The 15,556-nt window shown below is 31.2% G+C and overlaps 3 protein-coding genes across 5 annotated transcripts; all 3 read right to left on the minus strand.

Annotated features, from left to right (window-relative positions):
* Nucleotides 1–136: 136 nt before the first annotated feature.
* LOC110669521 (early nodulin-like protein 8) lies at nt 137–2,135 on the minus strand. Its single transcript, XM_021831223.2, has 2 exons — nt 915–2,135; nt 137–697 (listed from the first exon to the last, which is right to left on the minus strand). Exons 1-2 carry the CDS (start codon nt 1,105–1,107, stop codon nt 306–308), a joined length of 585 nt encoding a protein of 194 aa, XP_021686915.2. The 5' UTR covers nt 1,108–2,135; the 3' UTR covers nt 137–305.
* Nucleotides 2,136–2,279: 144 nt separating this feature from the next.
* On the minus strand, nt 2,280–6,482 carry LOC110669520 (uncharacterized). Its single transcript, XM_021831222.2, has 8 exons — nt 6,228–6,482; nt 5,619–5,763; nt 5,370–5,538; nt 4,838–5,108; nt 3,851–4,116; nt 3,536–3,751; nt 3,263–3,371; nt 2,280–2,692 (listed from the first exon to the last, which is right to left on the minus strand). The coding sequence occupies exons 1-8, from the start codon at nt 6,376–6,378 to the stop codon at nt 2,637–2,639; spliced, it is 1,383 nt and encodes a 460-aa protein (XP_021686914.2). The 5' UTR covers nt 6,379–6,482; the 3' UTR covers nt 2,280–2,636.
* A 5,700-nt stretch (nt 6,483–12,182) lies between these two features.
* Nucleotides 12,183–15,391, minus strand: LOC110665917 (uncharacterized). 3 transcript variants are annotated; one of them, XR_009144957.1, is made up of 3 exons: nt 14,485–15,391; nt 13,716–14,401; nt 12,183–13,555 (listed from the first exon to the last, which is right to left on the minus strand). XR_009144957.1 is itself a non-coding variant. In XM_058138554.1 (3 exons), the coding sequence occupies exons 1-3, from the start codon at nt 13,743–13,745 to the stop codon at nt 12,421–12,423; spliced, it is 306 nt and encodes a 101-aa protein (XP_057994537.1). In that variant the 5' UTR covers nt 13,746–15,391; the 3' UTR covers nt 12,183–12,420. The 3 variants fall into 3 exon arrangements, 2 of the variants coding, with proteins under 2 accessions (XP_057994537.1, XP_057994536.1); XM_058138554.1 differs by having other exon boundaries at nt 12,183–12,576; nt 13,436–13,555; nt 13,716–15,391; XM_058138553.1 differs by having other exon boundaries at nt 12,183–12,606; nt 13,436–13,555; nt 13,716–15,391.
* Between the last annotated feature and the right edge of the window lie 165 nt (nt 15,392–15,556).

Below are 15,556 nucleotides of genomic sequence, written 5' to 3' on the forward strand. Positions count from 1 at the left end.
TTTTGGCCATGGACAATCGCTTGTCTATTTTCATCTTTTTATTGACTAAAGGCTAAAGCCTTCTTTTTTTTTTGCACTGTACAAGATCATAGATTCTCTCCCTTCTCTCAACGTGGAACTTAAACGAGCAACAACAGAAAAGAACCACCATTTTATTCTTTCTCTTGAATCACTGAAAATAATAACACCACCAAAATTTTATATATGAATCAATATGCTGGACCTGAAAAACCAATAAAGTGATATGTATATATATGTGTGTATGTGTGTATCGATCCTCATTTGTGTCCTGGTAATTGTGTCCTTCACATGAAGCCATTGATCATTGCAGAAATCGCTGCGCCAATAAAGGCAGATAAGAATATTGAAAATCTCTTTGTTGGTGAGGAAGAAGGTGGCAATGGGATTGTCCCAAACACAGTGGGGTAAGAGGGTGCTGCAGTTTCTGGCAATGCACTAGGACCATAAGAGGGAGAGTAAGCTGAACCATTCCCAGAAAGCAGAGATATGCGTAGCTTCTGCTTCTGTTCACAGTGCCCTGGAACTCCACTGGTGAAGTAGAACACCCCGGGTGCAGTGATGTTAAATAAAGAATTGCCATTGTTCATGTACAATAGTGGATCTGTCAGGTTGCAGGAGTTGTAGTTTTGTTCTGTGACTTGAATCACGGAATCTTGACTTGGTGGGTACAAGAACACTGGAAATGATGAGAAAAAATATGATGAGAGCCGGCCAATAATCCTTTTTATGAACAAACAGTATGAAAAATGTGTCATTTTGATTGTATTTATTGGACTTGACGTCTAACATAGCTGAATCTAATTAGTTTGGGCTTAAGCTTAATTGTTGTTTGATTGTATTTATTGTTAGAGTGAAGATCTTTGGGGAAGAATGAAAAATGAAGAGGAACTTACAGAGAGAATCTCCAATCTGAAAGGTGTGGTATTTGGGCCAAAAAGAGTAGACTTGTGGGTTTGCTGAAGTGGGAATACCCCAAGCATCTAAATCTCCAACCTTGTACTGGTAGCAGGAGACTTGGATTTGCACCAAAAAAAATAACTGAAAAGAATATAGGACCAGGAATTTAGGACTTCTAAGATTGGCCATTTCACCTGCTCTCGAGCAAACTTTTCTGTTCTCAAATTTAGGAATGAAGCAGATCACTGGAAGGTGAAATCTTGTTGGCCCAAATATCCGTAGATAGAAAAGAACCAAGTTGATGATGAGTTCTCTTGATTGCCCCTCTTCCTAGCAAGCGAAGATGATAGCCACTTCGATCTGTTCCTTTAGATAGTCAAAACCTTAAATAATGTCAAGCGTGGAGTACAAATATCAAGGAAATGAATGGTGAAGATGGTCTTCTTTGCATCAAATGTCAGATATAAGATATTGGGTTGAGGATAGAAAGGGAAAACTAAAAGGTAAGAGGGGTAAGATGGCTTTAAATCAATCATTGGGCCAATAATGGCACGTGGGCCAGCTGAGCAGTCATTCTTTAACTCTACTCAGCATGTGCTTGTGTAGGGTTGGAACTTGAAGGAGGGAGCAGGGATGTTGCATAAATTTGCTTGAATTCTAATTCTTTATCATTTTTTCAACATATGTTTAGAAGAAGAGAGAACTGTCAGGCTTGTCTTCTACCACATGGTTCATGATCGGACCCTGAGGTTAAGCCATCTCCAGTATGTCTCCTTTGCATCATTAGACAAATGGTCTTGATTATATTTGGAAGCCAATGTCTGAAACCAGATTTTTAGTGACGTAGCAGTCGATCAGTTGGAGTAAATTACTAGATAGTCTGGTCAAGTCTAGTTCCTCCATCTTAATGTGAACATCACATGTGAATTCCTCACAGGGGACCCAATTTTATGTGAGATGATCGAAGAATTCTCTGCTTCTAAATAACATTCCCTTTCTCATTGAAGATTAAGTAGGCACCGAGCTACCTCAATTGGTAATGCGGACTGTGGGTGCTAAGCAACTCCTAATGTCTTCTTAATATGAAAAAGTTGCTCAATGAATAAGTTCATCACAGTTAGGCTTAGGCCTGCAAATAAAAAGAATTTGTACAAGAGTCATCCATTTACAGCATGAACAAAAGTCTTTCCAGTAAACAGATGGGTATTGACAATGCCCCAAAACTGTGGTATCATCGAGTCGGATATGCAATGGAAGTCCCACAAAGAAAATACATATTGTAACTATTGATCCATTCCAGGATTGCTCTGCAGTACGTCCTTGAGTGTGAACAATAACATGGTAAAGAAGAACTCGCCAAATAACAAATTATGAAAACCTTTTTTTAATTCTTAAGATTTAACACACCATAAAGTTTCTAACATTAATATCTACGGTAGCGCAACGCTGGATTACAATAGCACCAGTCAACAAGATTTCAAAGCAATGACTTTTCATACGTTCTATGCACCTAAAAATCATTTCTTTACTGTCAACTACCTCTTAGCCCGCATAAAATCCTCTACCAGCTCTTATCAAAAGTAGGACTTAGCCCACAATCGTCTGTTATTGGTTGGATCGCAAACAGCTAACCAAGTTGGCTCCAACGTGCACAAGGAGCAAAGGCGGCTGCTCACAATCTTGAAAAAAATTCCAGAGGTTTATTCCTCTAACATCAATCAAGCATTTAATGGCTCTGCTTCCATCTCTTTCATTGCTGTCCAATCTTGTGATCCTGCAGTGAAACAAAGCATTCATAACTCAAAAACACTTAAAATAATTACAATAAGAGGAGGGAAAACCAGAAAAGATAAAGGCAAACACGTATTTTAAAAATCAGAGAGGAGATATTTATGATAGACTTGTCTTTTTTCTTTGGCTTAATACATAAATTTGCCCATGAACCAATCAGGACCATCCTTTTACGCATAATCCTTTATTTCAACTAATTGCACCTGTATATTTTTATATTTGTCCTATTGGACCATTAAGTTTTTCAATTTTTTTTAACCAACGGACAGCATACCACTACATAGAGCTGTGAACTTGGGAGTTTTAGCATAAGATATTCAAGGTCCTTTTAGAGATCCAAAAACATATAGATAGAGTTTCCCGCTCGGTTTTTTTTTTTTTTTTTTGGGTTGGTGGGGGTGTTGTGTCCAAAATGGTACAGTTAAAAAGAAAGTGTATATAGTTTGGTCTCAGAATCTCAAAATATAACAGATAAGCCAGAATCATATCAACTCCGCATGTTATATCCTCGTATGCAAGCAGAAAGTAGAGTCCAAGGCAACCAAAAACTTACTCGGTTTTTGACTTTCTGCAATAACCAGAAGCCGCCTCTGCAAAAGGGATGCCACACAGAGGAAAATGGAGCACATGCCAAACATGACAATAATAGGAAACGCATCAACCTTCAAGAAGCAAGAGACAAAGCAGCTGTTAAAATATAGAAAGAAGAGATTGACAATGCATGGATCCATGAAGAAAACCTTCATGCAACTTTTGCCTTAAATACATATTCTATTTTAGCATTTTCCCAAAAAGTGATGATGATGAAAGTATATAAGAAACTCACATTGTACAACACAACACACACAAATATGTTGAGAGGAATGCGGAAGAAATTCATGATGGTGCTTCTAGCCTCCTCAGGAATATATTGGGACCTCATCTTCATGATAGATGGCCAGAATATACCCACACAGGCCTCAAATGTGCAGAAGCCAAGAAGCTGGATAGACCCTGAAAATGAGATGCTTCCACCTTTCTCTCCAGTTGGAACTATCAAGAACTGTTCAAAACACAAAGTAAAATTTTCTGTACTACAGGCTTTCGTATGTTAATAGTGAAAAGAAAGAAAATGAGGGAGGAATCAAGATTTACTACATACACTTGTTATAACAGGAAGCAGAAGGGACGCAGCAGATATTACAAAAACAATCTGCATATAGCTCTCAACTTTGGGGGAAGAGTGAGCCAACAGTCGAGATGCAATGGAGCTTCCCAACATCGAAGCCAGCATGAATGTTGCAAAAATGAAACCATGAGGAATGTCCTCACCGTTTGGGCTTAGAGCAGGAGTCCATAGGAACACAAAGGTGTACATTGAACCTTCAAATAGGGACTGTATGGCACCCAGCAATGCAATTTTCTCATCTGATTCCACATGGAACATAATATCAACAGAAATAGCCAGAAGATGGTAAAAGGAAGAGAAAGAATGAGATTACTTGGTACATTATGTAAAAATTGAAATAAAAGTTACATCATTTGTATGTTTTTTTTTTATATATTTTTCCACATAAGTACAAATCATACAGATACTGTTTAGTAAAAGAAACTTAATGGAGAAAATTCCACACGATCACCTGAATGATGACACCCAAAAACGCCCTGACTAATACTTAGGATGAAACTAAAACTTTGCCACAATTGAATATCATGTTGAAAATGAGTATCTAATATCAGCTCAAATGTTATCATCATCAAAGCAGAGTTCTTTTTTCAGCCTTTGACTATATCTTAGCTTAAACAAGTGCACAGAAAGAAAAAAAAAAAAAAATATATATATATATATATATATATATATATATATATATATATATATATATATATATATATAGAATTTGATAATAAAATAAGGTTTTTTTTTTTTTCCTTCTTCCAATGTAGTCCACTGAATCCTCTTCACATGCTGGAATAAAGCCAAGGTGCCAACAATGACAATGGACATGTTATGTCTAAACTTTTGATTCTTACTTGTCTTAACCAATTATGCAGATATGAAGATGATAATATAAATTTTCAATTGATATTAATTTCATTAACCTATAGTATGCACCAAGATAAAGCAAGAAATAAAATGCCAGAGAATCACCAGAAGCAATAGCAACAGCAGCGCCCTTGAATTGGGTAAGTAAGTCCTTGTTTTCTGAAGCGTCTCCATAATTTTCAGTCCATGATGATAATATAATTGTCATACCAATAGCAAGAAAGCAAGCAGCAGCATCAAATGGAGCAACAGGACCAAGCCCCAAGTTATCTACTAGTAGATTACCGAACAACCCAGACATAATGGCAATCAAACCATTGCCAAGAAATATTGCTTTTGAGAATGTTATTGACAACCATTGTTGATCAAAACCCCTCTACAAAATTGAAAGGGAGCAATAAGATATATAATGTACTTAGCATGTGAAAGTCGACTTCATGGGTCTTAAGAGTCCAGCAAATTACTTATTAAATCAACTCACAGGCAAAGAGAAGAGAATTCACAAAGTGAAACAGTTCACTTAAGTGTCTAACCCAAAACCTTTAAACAGTTAAGAGGAAAGAATTCAATTGAAGATGTAGAATATCAAACCCCACTACCACCAATAACAGTTAAAAAAATTCAACTCATCACAAACCTTAAAGTGTTCCGCCACAAGCCAAGACTCAAAAGCTGAAAAGAGCAAAGAAGTGGCAATGCCTCCCAATACACGTCCCAACATTAAGACTTTGTACTCAGAAGAATGTTTGGTGATGCAGCTCAGAATGTAAGTTATGCAGTAAGTAATACATGCTCTCCTTCGACCTCTGAATTCAGAACATAAGATTATATAGGGCTCCATAAAATTGTAATAAGCAAAATAAACCAAATCAAAATGATATCTTACTGCTTATCAGCAAGAGACCCAACAATTGTCCCGAACAACATAGAAGATCCAAAGCCAGCAATAAAAAGCTGACCTATCTCTCCCTTTCCAAACCCATACTGACTGTATAGGTAGTACACATATGGACCCTGCAACCAATCCCCGGCTGTTGCCACAAATCAATTGAATTAGTTCCCCAAAAAAATAAGTTATATAGTTTTCAATTACAAATAAATACATATCCAGACAATCTCTTACGTCAGAATTTAAGTAATGGATCTAGACGCCCTACTGCAAAACCAAGACAATGATTTATGAGAAGAGACTTTTGATCACAGAAGCTAAAAGAAAGCATACGGAGAAAAGTTTGATCTGCTATGTTAACATAGAAATCAAGCTGACATTTTACTACCTAACAATTTTCGAAGCCAATATAAAGTTGTTAAGGGCAGGAATTCTCTTGCAAATATAATCTATTCGCTCAGGTTTTAACTGGAAGTGGAGTGGCGCAAACCCACATCAAAAAGACAAGCCAGATGACCTTGGCGCGAATTTGATGAGAAATGGGAGCAATACACAAGCGAGATATAATGAGGTAAGAGGAATGATCAGATCTAAGAAGGAACATACCCATCATGAGAGAATAAACAAGAAGGTAGTTGTTTTTGAAGGCATTGAAAGCAGAGGATGTGTTGATGCGGTCTCTGCTTGTTTTGCTGAGTTCAAGCCCTGCCACCACGGCCGCTAGGCCACCAAATACCAGGAAGTAGAAGATCTCCATTGTTTGGTCTCCTCCTCTTTGGAGATGGATCTGCAAAGACTGGAAGAGAGAGAGAGAGAGAGAGAGAGAGAGAGGCAGAGTATGAGAGAGAAATTGAGAACTGGGCGTTAAAAGAGAGTGGCCATTGAACCCCCAAATATCAGTATTATTTACTCGCTCGGTGGTTTGGTTTGGACGTTTAGACGGAGATTAAACCCACTTACCCAAACCGAATCAACCCATTTCAATTTTTTCAAAATAAAATTGATTGCGCTTTCAACAATTAAAGAAAATTTTGGTGCAATGTCACATTGTTTTTGAAATTAGGAAAAAGACCTTACGCACATTAGACTTTGAAAACACTGTCGGTGTTAAATTGAACTTATATGCACCTTTCTAATTGCATTTTAATTTATTTTCATCTCACAAGTGATGGATGCTTGGCTTTCATTAACTTAAACTCCATTTCATAGCTATTAATTTCTTTTTTTATGTATGTAAAAATATAATTAAATTTCCTTATAATCTTATTGTCAAAATTAACAATTTAACTATGATTAATTAATAAATTAAAAATAAAAAATATGCTCATACACATAAAGAATTAAGAATATTAATAACATATAATTAATCTATATTTAAATTAAATAGAACAAAAAAAATTAAAATTTTATAGAATCACAAAATGTACTTTTTATGTCAAAATGATATTAATCATTCCAAATATTATAGGATATATCAATATTAAACATAAAATATATATATATATATCTTAAATCATATAAATATTATTAAATTTGTAAAGATATTTTGATATTGACAATAATAACAAGATTCAAGTGATCACATTCATATGTACCTACTCTTGTAAGAATAATACTTGTAATATAAAAAATTTAAAAACTTGTAAATACATTTTTTCAGTTAAAAAAAACATAAAAATGAAATGAAGAAAGAAAAAAAAAATCACATTATAAGTCAAAATTAATTAAGTTTAAGTCTTATTACATGAAAATAGAGTATGTAAATGTAAAAATTATTCATTGCTAATATTAAAAAAAAAAAAGCTATAAATTTATAACAAATAAAATATTTGTCATTAAATAGGATTAGAATTTATGTCTATTGATATAAATACAAATTTTTTTATTTAATTAAATAGCTAATTTTAATAATAATTTTACAATTATGTTAATTAAATATAATTATTTATTAATAGTAATTTTATAATTTAATATTAAAGTTTATAAATGTTTAGAATAATTAAAATAATAAATTAGTATAAGTGAGTTTCGGTATTTAATATTGTTAATTAATTTTATGGTAATAAATTATAATTAATTATTACAAAAATTAAAAAATAAAAAATAAAATTATTTATAATTGTAGTGTGAATTTAAACTATTTACAAAAATAGTGTTTACTTCAAAAAAACGTTATTGGTAAGAGAGGTTTAAAAAAAGGTTTATAACAAATAAAATGCTATTCCTAACAAAATTTTTAAGTACATCAAAACTTGCCTTGGAGGCTATGAAGAGATGATTAATTATTAAAATAATGTAATTTAAAAACTAGTTACAAATATAATGTAATTCTAAAACTATTTATCAAAATAATATTTGCATAAGAAAATACTACTTGAAAAAGTAATTTTAAGTGATATTATATTATATCAGAATGCTTAAAAAAATACTATTTGAAATAATATTTTTTAAGGTAATATTACATCACATTAAAGAATGTAAAAATTACTTAGGAAATGTTATTTAAAATGGTATTTTCTAAAGTGGTGTCACATTGTAGAAATTGCTCAAAAAAATACCGTTTGAAATTACATTTTCTGAAATATTTATCTAAGTTTATTTATAACTTTGGGAATATGTTAAATTTAGATAATTTATTATTTACTTATTGTATTATCTACTCTACAATCTAATTTTATTTTTTTTTATAAACTTACTATAGGAAATAATTTATCTGGCTACTAATAAAAATGTCAATAATATAAATGAAAATAATAATTTTTATTTTATTATTAATAAAAATTAATTTTTTAACTATTTGAGAAAAAAGTTCTAATTATAATTTATTGTTTGATATTTATTAATTTAATAAATGTTTATCATATTAAATAAACATAAAAATATTTTTTTATGTTATTATTTCTTAAATAATTATTAAATTAATAAATATAAAATTTTAATATTTTTTTATAATTAAAAAATCAATTTATATTAGTAATAAAATAAAAAATTATTATTTTTATTTATATTACTAACATTTTTAACAATAACTGAAGAGATCATTGCATATAATAAGTTTATTAAAAAAATTAAACTGAATTATAAAGTAGACGGGGTATAATGGATAGATAATAAATTCTCTAAATTTCACTCATTTCAAACGTTGTTTTCATATTAATTATTTAAATAATATAAATTTAAAAATATTTTATAAAAATAATGTAAAATTTAAACTATCTATCAAAATAATATAGTGCTATAAAAACTACTAATTAAAAAGGTAGTTTCGTGTATATTCATCTGAGCAATAAATCGCCAATTGAAATAATATCGTCGTGGTTTTTGTCGGTACTAGCAAAGCAAAATTACTCTTAAAACCACCAATCAAATTGGTAGTTTTTTATGTTATCCCATCACCTGTTTATATTATCACATCAACTAATTGTGTCAATTTTTTATACTAAAACCCTCATTCTGTTTAACGGTTTCAATAGCAAATTGCAACCCTCTAATGGTGAATTGGAAAAGAAATACTGTAGGGATGCAGGGAATTTATTTTCTTTGCTCACGCATGAGTTTTTGTTCCCTGTGAATTGTTGCTGACTTTAAAAGTGTGAAACGAGTCTTCAAATTTGAAGACTTTCCATTTCTTAAGCATCAGGTGCTCTCCTCTTGTCGCATCTTCTTGATTTCTTTCTTTCTTTCTTTTTTTTTATTTGTATTTAGCATCTTTTTTTTTTATCCAGTATATATATATATATACCTTAATCGCAAATATTTTTACTTTTTAATGTGAAAATTCAAGTAGGAAATGTGAAAATTCAAGTAGGAAAATAATTTAAATATATGATTTCTTTCTTTCTTTAATATATGATTTCTTTCTTTCTTTAAAAATATTTTTACTTTTTAATGTGAAAATTCAAGTAGGAAATTGAATTTTCACATTAAGAAGTTAAAATATTGTGATTAAGGTACATTTTTAACTTTAATGTAAAATGTTATTATGATATTTGATATGATATATTTGTTTAATATTTGAATTATGATAATTTTATTAATAAGCATGTCAAATTCTATGATAAATTTAGTATTATGTGTTTAAACTATTGTAATTAGTTAAAATTTAAATTAGTATGCTTATATGATGTGAAATAGTGTGATTTTACTTTTTATGCTATTAAGTTTGTGATGATTGGAAAAAATAAAATGAACATGTTTTTGCTAATATGTTGATGTAGTGTACAAATTTTTGTAATACATATGATAATTTTGCGTAATTTTAGTGATACAAATGTTAATTTTTAAAAAATTTTGAAAAATAGAAATTAGAAAGATACATTGATTTTTTTTATTGATATATATTGCGCATGTAAAGCTTTGATGAATTTTTAAAAATATATAAAAAAATTATATTAAAATAAAGATTTGAAAATTTTAATGTTATGCATGCAAAGTTTTGATAAATTTTTTGCAAAAAAATATAAAATTTAATTTAATATTTCATTTTAATTATTGGGACATAAAAATTATAAATATAAATTTTAATTAGAATTTATGTGCTATCACGCATTCCAAGGTTCTAATAAATTCTGACGCATGCTTAAAAAAAACCAGTTAAAATGACATTTTCATAAGCAATCTGATATATTATAGAAACACTAATTTGACTGGCGATTTTGTGTATACCTAATGCTAACACTCTGACGCAGACACACCGACTTTACTAATATGAAATTGACTGACTTTGTCAATAAAATTGACTTTTGAATTAACGGTTTTATAGTTATTAGTTAAATATTGAAATTGCTTTTTCAATTGGCCTTTTTAATGCATATACTATATTTGTAAATAGTTTTATTTTCACATTATTTTAGTAAAAAGTTTTTAAAAACACATTATTTAAATTATTAATATGAAGATAGCTCGATTAGCCTTTTATAGATAAAAAGAGCCACTAAAAACACCATTAAGAGTGATATTTTTATATACTTATGAAAATATCACTCTCAATGATGTTTTCATAAGCCATTCTCTATCAAATTACTGTCTAATAATTATTTCCTATTTCATTCCCAAGGAATACAAAAGTTGCAAAGAGTGATATGATATAACTCTAAAAATATTACTCCTAATAACGTTTTCAAGAGTATTAACTCTACATTGAAAATTCTATATGCAATAGCATTTTTATAAGCAAAAAAATATTATCTGTAGAGCCTTATATATAAATTTGGATCTACTTGAAAATTCTTTTGGAAGTGGCAATTTCTTTGTCATAAACTTTTCTTTGAAACCTCTCTTTCCAATATCGTTTTTTTGAAACAAACACTACTTTTATAAATAGTTTCAATTTTACACTATAATTGTAAATAATTTTTTTCCACATTTTTTAATAATTAATCTAATAAATTAATTAATTTTTAATGAATTAATAATATTTATAAAATTAAAAATATAGAATTATAATATTATTTTTAGTATAAGTATAATTATTTTTAAAATAATATTAAAATTTTAATTTATATTAATTATAATAATATAAATTAAAATTTTAATTAAATATTTAATATCACATCAATAGGTTTTAACGAAGAAAGATGGAAAGTAATAATTTATTAATGGAGCTAAATCTCAATTATCAATTTATCACAAAGTAAATTATAAATTTTAAATTAAAAAAATGAGTAAAATTACATATTATTTTTTTGTTATTTCATTTTTTTTTTTTATTCATATCAACTCTATGTCAACAAAACTGACCGGACTCTAGGAACCCAATTGAGTCCGATCAAATTGGACCAGATGAGGAAAATCAGTATTCAAGGGGCCGAAAAGCATGATGATTATGTCATAACAATTCATTGGTCTCAAACCTTTCAACAGCCCATGCACCTTCTTTTTAAGTTCATGGGCACCATTGTAGTCCACAGTAAAAAAATTTTATTTAAACTGGGATAATTATAAATTGAAAATACAATATAAATAATAAAATTTATATAAAAAATGAGTAAAATTTATATATTTATATTTCAAGCCTATAATCCTTTGTTTAGGTTGAAAAAAATAGAGAGAACAAAAGAAAAAAAATTTTTAATTACTCTCTATTTTCTTATTTGGACATTAAATCAAAGAGAGAAATGAGGAGAAATTTTCATTTCTCAAATCCTTTGTAATTAAATTATTAAATTTCTCTCTAAATTGATAAAGAAAAATGAGGAGAAATTAATGTAAAATACTTACACGTCCTTCTCTAATATAATAAATATAAAAAAAAGAAAAAAAATATAATAATTATTTTCTCTCTTTTTAAAAGAAATCATATTTCTCTTATATTCTAATAATTTATCCAAACAACATAAAGTAAATTAAATTTTCTCTCTTTTTATTTTTTCTCTTCAATTCTCTTATTTAATTTCTCTTCAATTTCTTTGCATGATTAAGGATCCATTGTACAATGGGTAATGGATCAAGATAAGTTTTTTCACTCCCTATTTATGAGGGGGCTTTTACAGCTGCAATTGCAAGCAAAGCAATAAATGCGTTAAGAAAAATGCAAGACGTGAAACATCCTAGTGAATGCAGTAGATGTTAGAATAAAATGTCAGTAGTTCTTATATGAATGAATGCCAATTATAACATCTCAATAATAAGTTGACTGCAGAGCTACCTACCCCATTGGCAGAAAAATGAAAACAACACAAAGTAATGAATTCATTCAGGTCCAGCAAAAAAATCTGGAATTTTCCTTTGATCGTGACAGCAATGTGATAATCCATTCTTCTCTGTTTTCAGTGCGGTTCTTGACATGGTCAGAGCTCCCTCATAAGTTTGATTTCCACCTGTGAATCCGCTCATATGGACAAAAACAGAACCAGGGATTCCAGACTCTCTTTGACAGCTCGTTAACCCTCAGCCCTCGCCAGTGAGCTGGTAGAGGCCTCCGGCTTTCAAATCTATCTGGAGCTATCACCACTGCCTGCACTCGCCAATGTTCGCTCCTGTCAGCCTGTATATTTATTGGTGTTGAGACTTCTGAAAGCTCATCCGAGACAAACTTTATTTTCATTTTCCAAGGAGAAGAGAGAGGGGGAAGGTAAAGAATGGCTACATCTGAATTCTTTTTAAAATTAAGTACCTCATCCTCATTATACCCTAAAGGAAACATCAGTTGATAGAAAATATTTGAGAGGCAATCTGGTTTTCTTTTGTGTAAAAATGACCAAATAACAGGACAGTGACTAAAGCAAAATATTGTCCTCCAGAAACACATGCACTAAAATACCAAGAAGGAAAGAGTGCCCTTCAAAAGACATTCTAATGTTCTGATATTTGCAAAAAGTAATTTTACATTGTAAACACTAAGAGAAAAATCTGATAGGTGAATTAAACAAGTTATGCACAAACACGAATGCATCTGATAAAGAACATATTTAATTGAAGGGTCAGTATTCAGTTCCTCCTAAAGCTCAAATAAATGAAATTTCCACTGCAGGAAAAAAAAACTAATTATAATTTTCTGGCCAGAACCAGACCCATTAAAGAACCACCAATATCAGCCAAAAACTTCCATCCACTAAACAGAAACACACATGCCAAAATCCATTACTTGCATTTTTTTCAGATCACATGTGCCACAACTCTTTGATATCAAGAAAAAACCAAATGTTCTGCCCTACCTCTCTAGGTTTTAAGCAGTTTGGTTGCACATATGATAAATTGCAGTGATATACCCACATAAACAAATGAAAGTGATAAATAAAGCAACATTATTGATAGCATAACTAGAATCTTTGCAGTACATAATAAAGACCGCAGACGCTGCACAGTATACTTACAAGACAAAATGTATCCAAAACCATAATTTCACCACCAGGGTCAACATCAAATCTAGCTGCAGGACACTCCATTACAATTGACTGTGACAGTGACCAAGACCTTGCATGATATCGAACACTCTGAAAAATAACATATGATCGGATAATGGGCAAGTATTAATAACTCTATTTCTATAGCTCAGACTATAAAAAGGGAAAAAAGAAAATACTAAAAACAAGGTTGAACATCCGCCTAGTTCATACAAGAATAAATAAATTTTCAATTGAAATGAAAACTCACATCTAAAAACTCACTGCCAGCCAGAGCCATTGCTTTTTGGAAGGTCTTGTTCTCCTTCTCAGGTGATTGCTCAGGCTGTATCCAATCCAAATTCAATCTCCCAACCCTTGAAGACAAATGTGTATTATTCACATATCTTGGAGGCTGGTCTGTATCATACTGATTGATTCCATTGTCAATGGCATAAATTGCCCGCAGAAGGAAAACAAAATGTCCACAAATAAAGGGGGGGATGAGCCAAAGTTGGAGAAGTTAAATTAAGAATCTAACTTGAAGCAAAACTATCAGAACTGTGAATGGTACAGGTAATATATGTCTAATCATTTAAGGTCAAGCATGAAGACATGTAAATAACATTATATTAGGAGAACAGGTATGGACAGGGGCAAAGCCAGGATTTTAGTTCAGGGGGACAAAATTTTAATATTTTTTTTTTCATAAAAATAAACTAATGGAGACAAAATATACTTAATTTGTCTTTACCATTTTCTCAACAAGATCACTAATCACATTTGAAAACTCACAATTGGACTTCGCATCAATAATATATGTCTGATTATCTACCAAAACTGAACAGAAGTTAGCACCTCCATGAAGCTTTTGTAAACAGCCAAGAACGACCGATGCACATCTGGGTGCCCTTCATCAACCTGAAGCTCCTTAGCTATTATCTCCTTCCCAAAGTGCTAAAGAAAGAAACTATCAATACAAATTAGATGAATAATAAACCATCACATAACTGCCACAATGAAGTGAAATTTGCACCCACCCCTTCTCTTTTTCTCAGAAAGGACTATCTTATAAACAAGACCAGCACTACTAAACTTGGTAGTGAACCCATGTCCAAACACCTCCTAAAATCCCTTCTGATGGTGATCATATCGGTCACGACTTGGATCATAAGCGCCCCCGACATCATTCACAGCATCCAGACCATCTAACACCCACATTTCGCCATTAAATCTCATACAACCTTCAATAAAGCACAAACTGCAAGCTAAATTCTTGTTTGCCCGCTACGAAGGGAGAAAATTAGTATGCATTTCAATATTTCATCACAAACACCGAAAAAGCATGTGGGAAAATTCTTTGCAAGAACTAAACTCTCTAAGCAGTTAAATCCCTCTTCATATGGATTCAAAGGTGGTTTTTTTTTTTTTTTTTGTCCTTGCAAAGTTAAAACATTTGCAGAAGAAAAAAAGAATCATGCTTCCATAGTCGCTAATGTAAATATGTAAAAGGACCACCAAAGCTGCTATTGCAAATTAGTATAAAAAGGGTCGGGCTTCTTGGAACCTGAAGGTAGCGGGAACGAGCAATTTCGGCGTTGGAGAACCTGAGCCTCGTCGCAGTGGAAGCTTCCATTGTGAGTACCTACTCGATTAGGATGATCTTGGTAAGGGGAGCCAGTGGAGTAGGCGGGAGACTGTCCAGTCGGGGGAGCAGCCGTGAGAGGGAGAACGAGTAATATACTGTTTGGATTGAGGGCAGCGTGGATTATTTTCTTTATTAAATTTTAATTTAGTGCAAAGAGTAAAATTTAGTCCAAGTTTTATTTTGTAATTTGGTTGTTCATCTTTCGCTTGCATAGTTGAAGTTCTTGGTGGATCCTTTTTGGGTATGATGTTTCTGCTAAGTTTTTCTTCTCTGTTTCTTTGTCTGAACAAAAGCTTTGTTCTTGATTATTCTTCTTCATGAAAAACAACAAATTTTGGGTTGTCATAAAGAATGATTCTCGTTTTATCAATTTTCACCGTTTGAGGGTAGTCTTGGTTTCGAGCTTTAATCATTTTCTCACACTAGCAGGAAAGAACTGAAAAATGATAGACGACGGAAAAGTT

Source organism: Hevea brasiliensis, chromosome 16 (genome assembly GCF_030052815.1).
Source record: "Hevea brasiliensis isolate MT/VB/25A 57/8 chromosome 16, ASM3005281v1, whole genome shotgun sequence".
Taxonomy (NCBI): Eukaryota; Viridiplantae; Streptophyta; class Magnoliopsida; order Malpighiales; family Euphorbiaceae; genus Hevea; species Hevea brasiliensis.

What these genes read in the sequence shown, in the direction of transcription:
- LOC110665917 (XM_058138553.1), bottom strand. Translation starts at nt 13,745, where the DNA reads ATGGCTCTGGCTGGCAGTGAGTTTTTAGAT. An exon ending in CTGGCAGTGAGTTTTTAGAT is followed by an intron (nt 13,556 to 13,715) that starts GTGAGTTTTCAT and finishes GTTATTTTTCAG; the next exon opens with AGTGTTCGATATCATGCAAG. An exon ending in TTTTGGATACATTTTGTCTT is followed by an intron (nt 12,607 to 13,435) that starts GTAAGTATACTG and finishes ATAAATATACAG; the next exon opens with GCTGACAGGAGCGAACATTG.
- LOC110669520 (XM_021831222.2), bottom strand. Translation starts at nt 6,378, where the DNA reads ATGGAGATCTTCTACTTCCTGGTATTTGGTGGCCTAGCGGCCGTGGTG. An exon ending in TTGTGGCGGAACACTTTAAG is followed by an intron (nt 5,109 to 5,369) that starts GTTTGTGATGAG and finishes TCAATTTTGTAG; the next exon opens with AGGGGTTTTGATCAACAATG. An exon ending in TGCAGAAAGTCAAAAACCGA is followed by an intron (nt 2,693 to 3,262) that starts GTAAGTTTTTGG and finishes GTTTCACTGCAG; the next exon opens with GATCACAAGATTGGACAGCA.
- LOC110669521 (XM_021831223.2), bottom strand. Translation starts at nt 1,107, where the DNA reads ATGGCCAATCTTAGAAGTCCTAAATTCCTGGTCCTATATTCTTTTCAG. An exon ending in TCAGATTGGAGATTCTCTCT is followed by an intron (nt 698 to 914) that starts GTAAGTTCCTCT and finishes CATCATTTCCAG; the next exon opens with TGTTCTTGTACCCACCAAGT.